The sequence below is a fragment of the Pogona vitticeps genome, chromosome 6, assembly GCF_051106095.1.
Source record: "Pogona vitticeps strain Pit_001003342236 chromosome 6, PviZW2.1, whole genome shotgun sequence".
NCBI classification, from domain to species: domain Eukaryota; kingdom Metazoa; phylum Chordata; class Lepidosauria; order Squamata; family Agamidae; genus Pogona; species Pogona vitticeps.
In genome coordinates, this window is record NC_135788.1 from 70743734 (window position 1) to 70757182 (window position 13449).

At 37.2% G+C, this 13449-nt stretch overlaps 1 protein-coding gene across 22 annotated transcripts in view; it reads right to left on the reverse strand.

The window, feature by feature from the left end:
- Window positions 1-13449, reverse strand: part of ARPP21 (cAMP regulated phosphoprotein 21) — a 161653-nt gene that overhangs the window by 81679 nt on the left and 66525 nt on the right. For 20 of the 22 annotated variants that reach the window (XR_013537400.1, XR_012088470.2, XM_073003831.2 and 17 more), the window contains exon 10: window positions 2013-2121. The exons of the other annotated variants lie outside the window; for them this stretch is intronic. Coding sequence is in view for 18 of the 20 variants with exons in the window: in XM_073003831.2 (XP_072859932.2) it covers window positions 2013-2121 (109 nt within the window). In the remaining 2 variants the exon portion in view is untranslated. The remainder of the gene's footprint in view (window positions 1-2012; window positions 2122-13449) is intronic. 22 annotated transcript variants of the gene reach the window in all.

Genomic DNA, 13449 nt, shown 5'->3' on the forward strand with positions numbered 1-13449 from the left:
TCAGTTGAAAAGAATAGATGTTCACTTAAACAAATGAGGCATGAGAATGACAGCATTGTTATATTCCTCAGGTGGCATGTGAATCATGATGTTATACCTACAGCATCAAGTTGGATGATACAGAAGTGTTTCTATTTTAAATGGCATTGTTTGGTTCTTTGTGATTAAGCTAAGCTGCCATATGTTGAGCATCCTTTGGGTGCTTCTCACACAGTTCTGCCCATTCTAGCTCACAGGAGCTCTCCAAGGTCTTCAGCATCTGATAGTTTTTATTCTTCATTGTTAGCCACACCAGCACAGCACCAGTATGCTGTTGTTTTGTGCCATATAAATTTAATGATAAGTGAACTAAATAAACCTTACTTTTGAGACTCTGTTAATGATAACTGATCTTCTGTGTGTAAAAATGGGTGCTCTAGCACTAAACAATGATAGCTGTGACATTTCCTATGTGTAAAAAGAGATGAAACAGCATGAGTATGTATTTTCTGTTTAAAGACTTTTGTGAATCTGCAAGCTAGAATTTAGAGGTTTTGGTTCCTTATACTCGAGATCCTCCTGAATAGCCAGGGGATCCTTAATTTTTTTTTGAAGAGAGAGTCTACTGAAAAGTGAAGTTATCAATCAAATGAAGGAAAAGAACATGAAAAACTGAATGGCATTAAAGGCTGAAAGAGCCTCCACAATGATGAGGAGAAATGGTTCGGAGAATATTATGCACAAGAGTTTTAATAATTTCAGTAGTAATCCTTGGGTCATTGCCATAAAAAAGAGAAAAATACAGTCTTTCATTGCTGCAAAGTCCAGAAGGCGGTAACACATACTGAAGTGCTTAATGGAAAAGAAATGACCTTCTATAAATCTCCATAGCCTCTAGCCACAATGTTCTTGGTTCTTTACCAATACTGTATCTCCCACCAAACGACATACACAAATTATGCATCCTTCCTCAAAATCTATGCTGTCTAGATCCCTTTTTTATTTTTATTTTTTATGTGAAAGCCAGCTATAACACCAGGTGCCTAAAGAAGTTACATACTGTAAAAGAAAATGTGTGAGAAAACAGTACTTAACTCAACATATGAACTGGACGGGGCAACTCAGGTGTTGAGTGATTTAGTAGTATAAATCATAGTGCAAGGAATCTAAATGAGGGTACACATATTTGCTTACCTTAATTCAGATTCAAACCCATTTTGAAGTTCTACTTTTTTTAAAAAAAAAATGACTGCATGTATTTCGATTGGATTTTAAAGATTCTTGAAAGAATAACTTCACAATTTTACTTTAAAAAATAAATAAAGGACTGTAAACCTAGCCAGTTCCAAGCACATACACATTTTGGCATACATCATCACATTAGTATATTTAACAATGGCAAGCAGCACACAGGAGGGGAGGTTTCTGATACATACATGCAAAATCGAGCAAATAAGCATCATCTGCAATGCAACACCATGGTGGAGCAATCTGAAATACTATTTTCCCCAACTAAAGACTTGTGTGTGGATAATTGCAAAATGAATCAGTTCTCATTGCAACACTTCCCTTCTTTTACAGATACTGTTCACCTGTTAATTACTCTCCATACACCTTATCACGGTCGTAGAAACTGGAATCATTGCTAGGCAGTCCCAAAGCCATTTCTCAAAATGTAACTGACAATAGGTTCTTCCTTTGGGTTGGGAGCCTTTTGAGCATTCCAAATAACCCCTTAGCATGCAGCATTTCCTGTGCCAAGCAAAACTGCCCATGCAAACTGCTGTTGCTGAAACAAACGCGATCATGGCTTGATGCTCTTCCACAATGTGCGAAAACTAGGCAGAAGAAACAGGAGAGGGAGATACAAAGGAGCAGGGAAAGAAAGCAGCAGCAACAATAAAAGAACAAAAACAACAGCAGTCAGCCCACTTTAAAAAAAAGAAAAAAAGAAAGGAATGAAAGAAAGGAAAAGAAAAGAAAAGAAAGAAACCAAAGAACAAATTCCAGCAACTTTTGAACCGAGAACCAACCTGGTTGTCTTCTTTATCAATACTAGAGTTATCTCGCTTCAAGATAAATCGCTTCTGGGAATCTTCACCTTTTTCATCTTTTAAATGTTCAGAAAACCTTTGCTCTGGTCTGCCAGCAAAGTAAAACATATCAATAAAAATCTATTTTGTTTTGTTTCTAATTCGTCAGCACTCTTTTTTTATGGAGCGATTCCGTGCAAAATTAAGACCGCAACTGTGATTTTGATGTTGGTACCAATGTATGGCATCTGTTCTAATGCTGCTGTTATTGCTATACATATAATGTGGTTTTGTGTAGGTGGCAAGCTGAATTTGAATGCTCAGCCATTGCAACATTCATTCCCTGCAGTGTCTGAAGGACATGAAAGAAAGTCAGCATATTATATGTGAATTTATTTTTTCAAGCCTCATAATCTGCAGCAGTGCTGTAGTTCAGTCATGCTTTACAGAATGTTAGGAACGACAAACTAGATGGGAATCTTTTGAAAAATTCCTCACTCATAATACATTGTAATGAGACAAAAAATTATGGGGAAGAGGGGCAGGAGAATTCAAATTCTAAGAGCAAATAAGAAAATTCAGCAGTTGGTAAACGGAACACTATTTCAGTATTGTCACATTGTATCAATTTGACAGTTTATTTTAAATCTGTCTAAGTGGTTAGTAAGCAAGGAGACATTACCAGCTGACAACTTTACATTTCTAGGTTTAAAGGCTAAAGGCTACGACAAATTGCTCTGTTGTCTTCTATGACCTTTTTCAAAGAAAATATATAAAGAAGTCTTTCTTTGTATCAGGATAAAAACTGGCATGATTGCAGGTTTAGGGAATGTTTTAATCTCCATATGCTGTGCATGCACTTTTCATTTTAGTCTGTTATCACCAATGTAGACTGTTTTTTTAAAAGCTTCATTAAGCAGCAAATCAGTTTGAAACATGTTGTCATATAATGTGTTTTGTTAATTCAGACGAATTTAAAAATTTGAAGAAAAAGTGTGAATAGGAGGGTTCTTTCTTTGGTCAATGTACATGTGTTATCCCTACAAATATTCATGGGAGATAGAATTATCAATGAAGTAACTGAGAAGCTGGAGTTCATATGGATTCAGTTGACTTTCAAATCTCGTGTCAGCATGAATGGAATTGTGGAAGTCAGGGGGAAAGGCAGTAGATTTACTGGAAAAATCTTTGCCAAAATCTAAAACGTCACATCTCTCTTTGGAGTCTCCTTATTTTCCACCCATACACCACCAAAAGGAACAGTGATTCCAGGATTTAACTACTGGCACCAAACTACAACATTGTTTCCTACCTGGTTTCTTCTTTCATACCCTCTGCTGTGCTTCCCTACCAATTGTAAGTATGGAGCTACAGTACTTTGTGCCGATGGAATTCTGTTAAGGTGCCATGAATGCAGTGTGAAATAACTTCCAACAATTTCTATAAGAGGTTTATTATGAAAGAAAATACAACGTGAATTAACAAGTCGCTATTTAGATGATATCTTCAACTGACTACATGATTGCATAGTACAGAAGTCAAATCCTAACACTTTGTAGCCAACAAAATTACTTTTAATGGCAATTAATTACATTTATGAACAACTAATCTGACACTTGACAAATGGTTAATATTTCTGCCATTCATTTTTATTACTGATAGTAGCATTTATTCCCATTACAGTATATTCTTTTACTTGTGTTTTTCTTCTGGTTCAGTATTTGTTCAAATACCAATGGCAAACTTCAAATAAGATATTTTGCACTGTTTAATTTTTGGCTGAATAGTGCAGTAAAACTGAGTACTCAGCTATGGAGCCAGAATTTGGGAGTCTGATTCCTACCATGCCTCCCAGGAGGTGCCAACCCATATAACCTTGGGCAAGCTGCAGAGTGGCCAATGAGAAGGAAATGATAAACCACTCCCGAGTATTCTCTACCTAGAAAACTCTGGAAAGGGTCACAGGCTGAAACTTACTTGATGGCCCACAATTACTCCTAAGCTTTTAATGACAGCTATGGATTTTCAACTCTGTTGAAAACCAGTCTCTTAAGTAAAGAACATTACTCAAATCAAATCAAATAAAAAACCTTTATTGGCACATACAAAATACTTAGTCAAAAACTACATTCAGTGAAACTTGTTTGCATCTTTCTGGAACAATATCAAAGTTTGTTCAGATTCAATGTAGTTTTACTATTCATGCTGCAAGACACACTCTGCATCCTATCCTATATACCTTATTATAATAATAATAATAATAATAAGTAATATTGAGCCCAGATATCGAGTGCAGGGTTCAGAATAGCGAGGACAATGTAAACCTATATGTACCAGGGACTCAGTTCCTCCCAGTTCACAAGAGCAGATCCTCTCATTGTAAGGAATACCCTGAGACCTGCCAGATAACTCTCTGGTCACTGCTGAAGGCATTACATTAAATCTGGTCAGGGAATAGGCTCTGCGTTTTTGAGGCAATTGTAATAGATGATAGTATAGGGCCCTCTGGCATTTGTACATCAGACATTTTAAACCAGCTTTGGTACGAGATGAGGTAACTGCATCGTCTGTGTACAAAAGTAAAGGGACCTGTATAGAGCTGATTTTAAGAAGGTGGCCCTCAGTTTCCAATAGGAAAGGGGCTAAGTCACGCAAAAACAAGTTGAACAGGGAAGGGGCTAATAAAGAGCCCTGTTTGACCCCTCTGTTGGTGGATATCCAGTCAGTTAAGATCCCTGAGTTTGAGCATTTAATTTGGCAGGAGGTTGCAGAATACAGTCTCTTAATAATAAATATCAGCCGTCTGTCAATTGAGAGGTTGGCAAGTTTGTTCCAGAATTTTTTTCAGTCAACTTAATCAAATCAAAAGCTCCCCTTAAATCTAAAAGGACTACATATAGTTTAGATTCTGTCTGCTGTACATATTTATTTATCCGATGTATTAAGGTGACACAGTGATCCAGGGTGGACTTCCCTTTCCTAAATCCTGCTTATTCTGGTCCAATTATTGCCATTTGCTCTTCCCAGGCTACCAGTTTATTTAAAATATGTTTAGCATAAAGTTTTCTTATGATAGATAAAAGACTGATTGATCTATAATTACTAGGGTTTAGGGATTACCTGATTTGTAGATTGGAACTACTATTGCATTGGTCCAGGCTTCTGGTCATGGGCCCATTTTGTCTACCACGGTAAAAAGGGCAGTAAAAAGAACTTTACTCATTAAGCACTTCATCTCATTGCTCCAAACATCTCCAGAAGAATGAAATGTTGTATTCATATATTCTTCTTACCTGTGGACATGGCTCATGCATATTCCCTATATATAATAGGTAATAATAGCTCTGAAGTTCTGAAACAGAAGCCCATATTTACAAACTTATCAGCCCACTCCCATAAACTGATTATAACCCGTATTTGCTGCTCCTCATTATTCCAGCTCTTCATTTCCTCACTATAACACACTCTGTATTAATAAATCTTACTTCTTTTGAAGAGAATAACCCATTAAGAAGCAGCTCAAAAGGAGTCTACTTATGTGCAAGGTGGGAAAAAAACATAAAACAAATACATATCAGCCATATTTGACAAAAGTACTTGGATGTATAATGAGGATGTATAATGAATGCAGGTGATTCGGCTTATAAACTTTGGTGTTTACATGTATAGTACCACTGCACATTAGTGAAGGTTCTTTTGCATAAAGACAGTGACATCACCAGGAGAAACTGACTGTGTGTAAGTCTTGTAAGCCCTGGGACTGAAGCAGAAATGCTTTAATTACTGTTAATTTCCACCTGCCAATAACAGTATCACCTTTACAGTCGTGGAACTTACACAACAGGATATTGGCCATTACGTTCAATATGTGTAATCAAACGTTGTTTATGGACAAAATGGTTGGAATTCATCCTACCACTCACTGGTCATAATTGTGCGGTGTGGGAGATGAAATACAGCCTAGAAATTATTGAATGAATATTCTTATATTGTTCTTTTGAACAAGAAATATACAACACACCTGAAAAATAACAGATTTTCAGATATTGTCTTAGACATTGATGCAAATAAATCCAAACATTAAAATAAATTTCAGGATAACAATAATCTCGTCTCTGCACTGGCTCTGCAATTTTGAAATTGTCCCCTGCTTCTCACTCCTAATTTGTAAAATCTGTGTAATTTTACTTTTCCTATTTTGCTTGTGTTGTTGTAACTTGTAAATGCCATTAAAGGTTTCAGAACACACACACACACACTGATGAAGTGAATGGGCTGTACCAACCACTGTCATGAAAGAGGCACACAAATGAACCAACATCATAACATTTTCATACAGATTAAAAAGATCACCTGTCTAGTCAGACAGAAATGATCAGTGATGTTACGGCCAACCATAAAGCAGCAGAAAATAGCTGAATGTTCAGCTAAACTGGAAAATTAAAAAAAAGCTCTCACAATATTTGAAAGAAAAAACTCTTTCTCTCCCCACCCCCACCCCCCACCCCCGGCTACTTGCTTCATTGTCCAGCTTTCACAACAAGCGCATAGTAATTGGGAACACTCTATAGCATGGATTATTTTAGCCTTGCTCTCCAGCAATACCTCCTTTCGCTTAAGGATTTTTTCCTAGTTCCTCCACTGCTACCCTTTCAAGCCTCAGTGTTCCTCAAATTTATTGGCTCCAGTTTCTACTTTGATTGATTGTTGAACCCAGGTAAATAAAATATTTGATTATTTCTGTTTTTTCATTATCAACATTATTTACTCACCTAAACTTCTCTAAGAGCTCAAATGCATCTTGGTTTGCATTTTGTATTTCTACTATGAACTTTTAATTGCTGGAATGATCATTCCCTTGAAGCCAACATCTTCTTTCTCTAATCACCTTGGGTTAAATCCATTTTTAGCCTCAAGCAGAGAAGCCCCATAGAAATAAATAAGAATCGTTACAGCAGACTAGTCTAATAATCACGAATTACTAATTTCAGTGTATCTGCTATACTTGCTCTCATGTGTTTTTATTTTTTGTTTCAAAAACGTTTTAAGCTGTTCATTAACTTCATAACCCTTAACTCAATTTGCCAAGTACTACATAGATATAAAACATGACAATTCTTCATAGGTGATGGAAATTAATAGCTAAAGAAGCAGCATGCCTAGCCAACCATTAACATATATGAAAAGGAAAACTAGGTAAAACCAACAAGATTTCTGTTGAAATGAATCCACTACTATAGATTTATTAATATTAAAATACTTGCTTAGTATCACAATCTTTCTGTTACTTAAAGAAGTCTGAAATTCTAGCAACTGATTTTCACAATCTTTTCTCAATTCAGTGCCTCCTGATGATGCTTTGGACTATAATTCCCATCATCCCTGGCTACTGCCTATGCTCAATTGCTAGAAGTTAAAAAGGACTGTATTAAATATATCCACTCAATGTGCTATTTTGGAGGGAGCATTCAAAAATATAACATCCAGCCAGTATTCTGTACAACACAAAATCCTATCTGTCTACCACTTTTGGAAATGTGCAAATTAATTCAAATTTCTCTTCTGATTCTTGTGCACTAACAGGGGAATAATAGCTCCCTCTATTGTACATGACATAACCTTTATTTTTAGTGGCCTGACCTTCAGGTCTGCCTATTATGATATGTAAACAACAACAACATAATCATTTCCTCTGTAAGAGACAGGTATGCTTAATCATAAAAAAGAAAAGTATTTCTATATGAATGTAGTGATGGGAAAGTATTTTTAAAACAGGTATGCTTAATCATAACAAAGAAAAGTATTTCTATAGGAATGTAGTGATTGGGAAAGTATTTTTAAAACTTAAAGAAATGGGAGTGCCTGACCACCTTATCTATCTTCTGAGAAACCTATACGTGGGACAGGAAGCAGCAGTTAGAACTGGATATGGAAACACCGATTGGTTCAAAATTGGGAAAGAAGTACGACAAGGCTGTATATTGTCCCCCAGCTTACTTAATATATATGCAGAATACATCATGTGAAAGTCTGGACTGGAGGAATCCCAAACCAGAATTAAGATTGCTGGAAGAAATATCAACAACCTCAGATATGCAGATGATACCACTCTGATGGCAGAAAGTGAGGAATTAAAGAACCTCTTAATGAGGGTGAAAGAGGAGAGTGCAAAAAATGGTCTGAAGCTCAAAGTAAAAAGAAAATGAATATCATGGCCACTGGTAACAACACCTCCTGGCAAATAGAAGGGAAAGATATGGAGGTAGTGACAGATTTTACTTCCCTGGGCTCCCTGATAACTGCAGATTGTGACAGCAGCCATAAAATTAAAAGACGCCTGCTTCTTGGGAGGAAAGTGATGACAAACCTTGACAGCATCTTTAAAAGCAAAGACATCACCTTGCCGACAAAGGTCCACATAGTCAAAGCTATGGTTTTTCCAGTAGCGATGTATGGAAGTGAGAGCTAGACCATAAAGAAGGCTGACCACCAAAGAATTGATGGTTTTGAATTGTGGTGCTGGAGGAGACTATTGAGAGCCCCCTGGATGGCACGGAGATCAAACATATCCATTTTGAAGGAAATTAACCCTGAGTGATCACTGGAAGGACAGATCCTGAAGCTGAGGCTCCAATATTTTGGCCATCTAATGAGAAGAGAAGACTCCCTGGAAAAGACCTTGATGTTGGGAAAATGTGAAAGCAAGAGGACAAGGGGACGACAGAGGACGAGATGGTTGGACAGTGTCATCGTAGCTACCAACATGAATTTGACCAAACTCTGGGAGGCAGTGGAAGACAGGGGGCGTGGCATGCTCTGGTCCATGAGGTCACGAAGAGTCAGAAATGACTTAATGACTAAACAACAACAATTAAAAAAAGCAGAAGAACAGATTATGTCAATTTTTAATGGTTCCATCTGAAAGCAGAAAGGGATTCTTGTAATAAATATTAATTTACTCTTTTATAAAGATGAAATAACAGAAATAGAAATAAAAATAAAAGTACAATTTAAATTTTTTTTTTAAAAAGATAAAAAGGTGATAGTTAAAACAAAATAGAGCAGAAAATGTCTACTAGCAGAGCAATGCAGTGGGAAATTATTAAAAACATAAAAGGATGGGAATTTATGACCTTAAAACAATGACAAAGCTTCCAAAGCCAAGAAGAAGAAGCATACTGCAGTAACTGAAGTTGTATTAAAGAGGGAAAAGTAAAAGCAGTGACATAAAAAAAAAAAACCCAAATTCAGTAAGAATCCATATTCAACAGAGACCACTGAGGAACTGCAGCAAGAAGAATATAAATATTAAGAACAGACCTAATAGAAAATTGAACAAGAGTACTAACATGAAAATTAAAGAATAAGGGGCGATAAGTTGAGAGGAAAAAGTTCAGACAATTGTCACAAGTATCAAAAAAAAGTTGGGGGCTGACATAGAACAAATAATATGGGATTCTTTAAATCTTAAACTTAAAGAAAAAGAAAGAGCTTGAAAGGGCAAAAGGGAGGTAAAATAGAACTCATACTTATACAAAGACCTTTAGAGTCTGGATTTTTTTTAAAGGAAAAGAAATTGTATGTGTTGTGAGACTATCGGATGATGAACTTTGGTTTAAGGTTATAAACTTAACTCAATTGAAATAGAAGGGAATCTCAAACATTCAGGCAATCTCTCCTTCTGCACATTTGTTTGTTTGTTTGTTCAGTCGTTTAGTCGTGTCCGACTCTTCGTGACCCCACGGCCCAGAGCACGCCAGGCCCTCCTATCTTCCACCGCCTCCCGGAGTTATGTCAAATTCATGTTGGTTGCTTCGATGACACTGTCCAACCATCTCATCCTCGGTCGTCCCCTTCTCTTGCCTTCACACTTTCCCAACATCAAAGTCTTTTCCAAGTGTTTATATCCCACCCATCTTGAGGCCTGGTAGAAACAACAAAACAATTCAATCCAATCTATATAAAATACACTGTACTGTAATTCCACAATCCAGATGGCCCATAATCCCTTAGCCCCCAAATTTTGATGGACAATGAAAATTAAAGTTGTTGCTGAGCTAGGGCCATTCAGGCTATCACAAGGAAAGAATTCCACAGTCCAGTCTGTCACAGCAGAAAATACCTTCTTCTGTATCTACACTTAATGTACTGTTTGTACTGATGGGACACTGAGGAAGTCTTCCTTGGCATATTTTGAACAGACGTATGAGAAGTACTTCTTCAGATATTGTGGTCCCAAACCACTCCGAATTTTCAAGGTCATTATCAGCACTTTGAATGAGGACCAAAAACGTATTAACAGCCAGTGCAACTGAACCAGTGTTTCATGATTTCTATAAGGCATTCTGTTTAGCAATCTGTCCCATATTGCACTAGCTACAGCCTCCTTGGCAGTGCTGTAGACTAGTCTTAGCTCAGAAACAGATGATAAAACAGCCAATGGTTGGAAAAGGGAAATTCTTAATTAATAGGAGCATCTGAGTGTCATAGAACAAGCTTCTGGGGTCATGCATTAAAGGTTGCTTTATTTGGTGATACCGTATATGGATTAAGCTCAGGATTTGATGGTTGCTGTAGGTTTTTTGGGCTGTTTGGCCGTGTTCTGGAGGTTGTTCTTCCTAACATTTTGCCAGTCTCTGTGGCCAGCATCTTCAGAGGACAGGAGTTAGAACTCTGTCTGTGTTCTGGTGTAGTGTGTGGGATAGTCTTCGAGAATACAAGCTCCGAGAATACAAGCTTCAAGAATACAAGCTCAAGATTCTTTTGAGTTTCATTTCATAAACCTGGAAGGAAAGCCTCAAGCACCTCTCTGCAATATTAACACGTTTTTGGCTCTAATTATTGGTTATCTCCAGCATTTGTAATTTCTGATCTCAATGGCGTAGTACATGGACCACTGTTATCAAAACAGTTATCCTAGCCTTTACCACTTCGGTTGCCTAGTCCTCTTTCCATCTACACAAATTTCACATTACATTTTGTCTGGAAGGCTTCCGTACTTCTGACAGGCTACACTTTTCTACCAGTCAGGATTTATTTTGGCCCATCTAATTCTCCAGATTTGCTGGAACTGTGTGGCATTTTGACATGCTTTCGGATCTGGAACTCCAAAGAAAGGCACAAAGCAATATCTAAGTATTTTTCTGCATATAGACTAGTCCTAATTGGAAATAAATTTGACACATTAGACGAGGTCATGCAGGTTTCAAGGAAATGACTTGCAGAATAGAACAAACTGTGTTAAAAATAATTCTGCTGAAAGAGGACAATGGCTACTCAGTGTGAACACAGAATAATCAGCAAACATGCCCCATAAACCAAATGCAAACCTAATTATAAATGTACACCATCAGAAGGCTAATGGAAATGATATATGTTCCTCCACTAAATGAGAGAAAAAGTGCTGCTACAAAGAGAATTCAGATGGACCAAATGGATTTAAAATGGTACAATGAAGGCTTTCAACTGATTTTGCTATTTTCATCTGTGCCTCCCTCCCATGCCCATCATTTCTGTTTGTCTCTCATTCAAACTGTTCTCTAATCATGATGCCTTCTGTTTCTAAGGACTAAGGTGGCACAGCATTGCTTCTTTTCATGCATTACTTCTATGCCTGTGAATCATGCTCTCATCTATTGTGTGAAAGATGATCTCACACTTTTTCAAATACTAACAATGATCAGAAATGTTTGAAAAAACTACAGCAATGCAACAATTGGCTTTTTTCCCTATGACCGTCATGTCACAGATACAAAATGTGACCAAGCAGAGATGATATGCAGTGGGGGACATGGCTTCCACTTTATAAATATGTGTTGAAATCAAGGCTGACAGCCTCAACACTTCACAGAAAGTAGTGAGATACATGTGACACACATTTGAGACAGGTCAAAACAATTGACACACTCATTCCCAAAACACAGAACCTTCTCGCATTCTCCTCAGAATATTTCCCCAGATTTTTGAAATTCTGAATTACATGACCTTATTTCAGAAGCAGAATTGATGCATTTTGTTTTTTTCCCATCATTTTGTATCATTTTTTTTTCTGTTTGCAGGAAGTACAGTACTGTGAGTACACATTGTGCAGAGCTTTCAGTTCTTCTATTGTATTTTTCCCTTCTCTGTAAGTAGATGTTCATGGATAAACTGTACACAAGCAAGCCTGGTATGGTCATATGCATGATCATATAAAGGCTCTTCTTTCTTCTCACAGGTTTAACAACATAAACATTCATGTGTGCATTGAAAAAAATATCCCTTCAAGAAAACTCACGGTAGCAAGGCTGTTTCAGTATGGCACTGTTAAAATGAAAAGAAATGTCTTTCTTTAGTAGTAAACCACATGTAGCCCAAATCCAAAACAATTTTTAGATCTTTCTCCTAATTAAATTTTAGCTCTGGAAGAGATGAATGTAGGGCAGAATGAAACACAGCAACATTATAGGGATGAAAGGGGAGAAATGATCATAGCAGAAGAATAGAGATGATCAATCACCAACTTCCTATTTCAAAAAAGAAAAGAACTGTATTGGAAGCCGCATGACTACAGGCGATAGGCATGGCTTTTGGAAGCACACAGCTCAGGAGAGCATGTTGTCTTATGGGACAGTTGAGGATGCCTCCGTTTATTTCATTTCTGTGTCCAGTTTCATATCACAAACCCATTTTAGTGTCTTTCATGCTATTTTTTAACTGCACAAATATTGTCTGCATTTCCCAAAAAAAGTTTCCTTCTACAATATGGCCCTTTGGACATTTTGGACTTCAGTGTCTAGAAGCCCTGGCTGGCAGGCCCAATGATCAGGGATTTTGTGAACCTGGAGGACCAAAAACTTAGAGCCACTAATCTGAACCAGCTTTGTTTACTTTTACAGTTAATCATTTGTTGGGCAGAAATAATCCATTTAATGGCCGGTACCCTTTCATGGGCAATTTTCTGACACATACATGCCACTTTCACTAATAAAAAACTGTTCCAGAACTATTTCTGCAGTGTTGGGCTTCAACATATTCATCACATATAACGTCAACCCACTGGGACATATAATTGGATGGCATGCAAATCCTGTTCAGTATTTTCAAAGTTACATGAAAGGAATAAGTCCCATGGTATAAATTCACAATGAAAGGAGAAATTGAAAAGCTCTGCTGTCGTATGTGGAAATGCCTCTAAAGACATGACAGTATAATTTTACTGTCTGCAGCCATCACTCAAATGCAAATAGCTCTTCAGTGATGCAAAAGCTTTCCATAAAAAAGAAAAAGTCAAAATATATACATAAATATAATGTATACCTGAATGGAGTTCACACTGTAGCAGTGCCAGGTATGTCACTGGCTCAGATTGAAATGAGTGGTTGTAGAAACACACACACACACACACACACACACAGAGAGAGAGAGAGAGAGAGAACATGACAGCTACCACCACCCA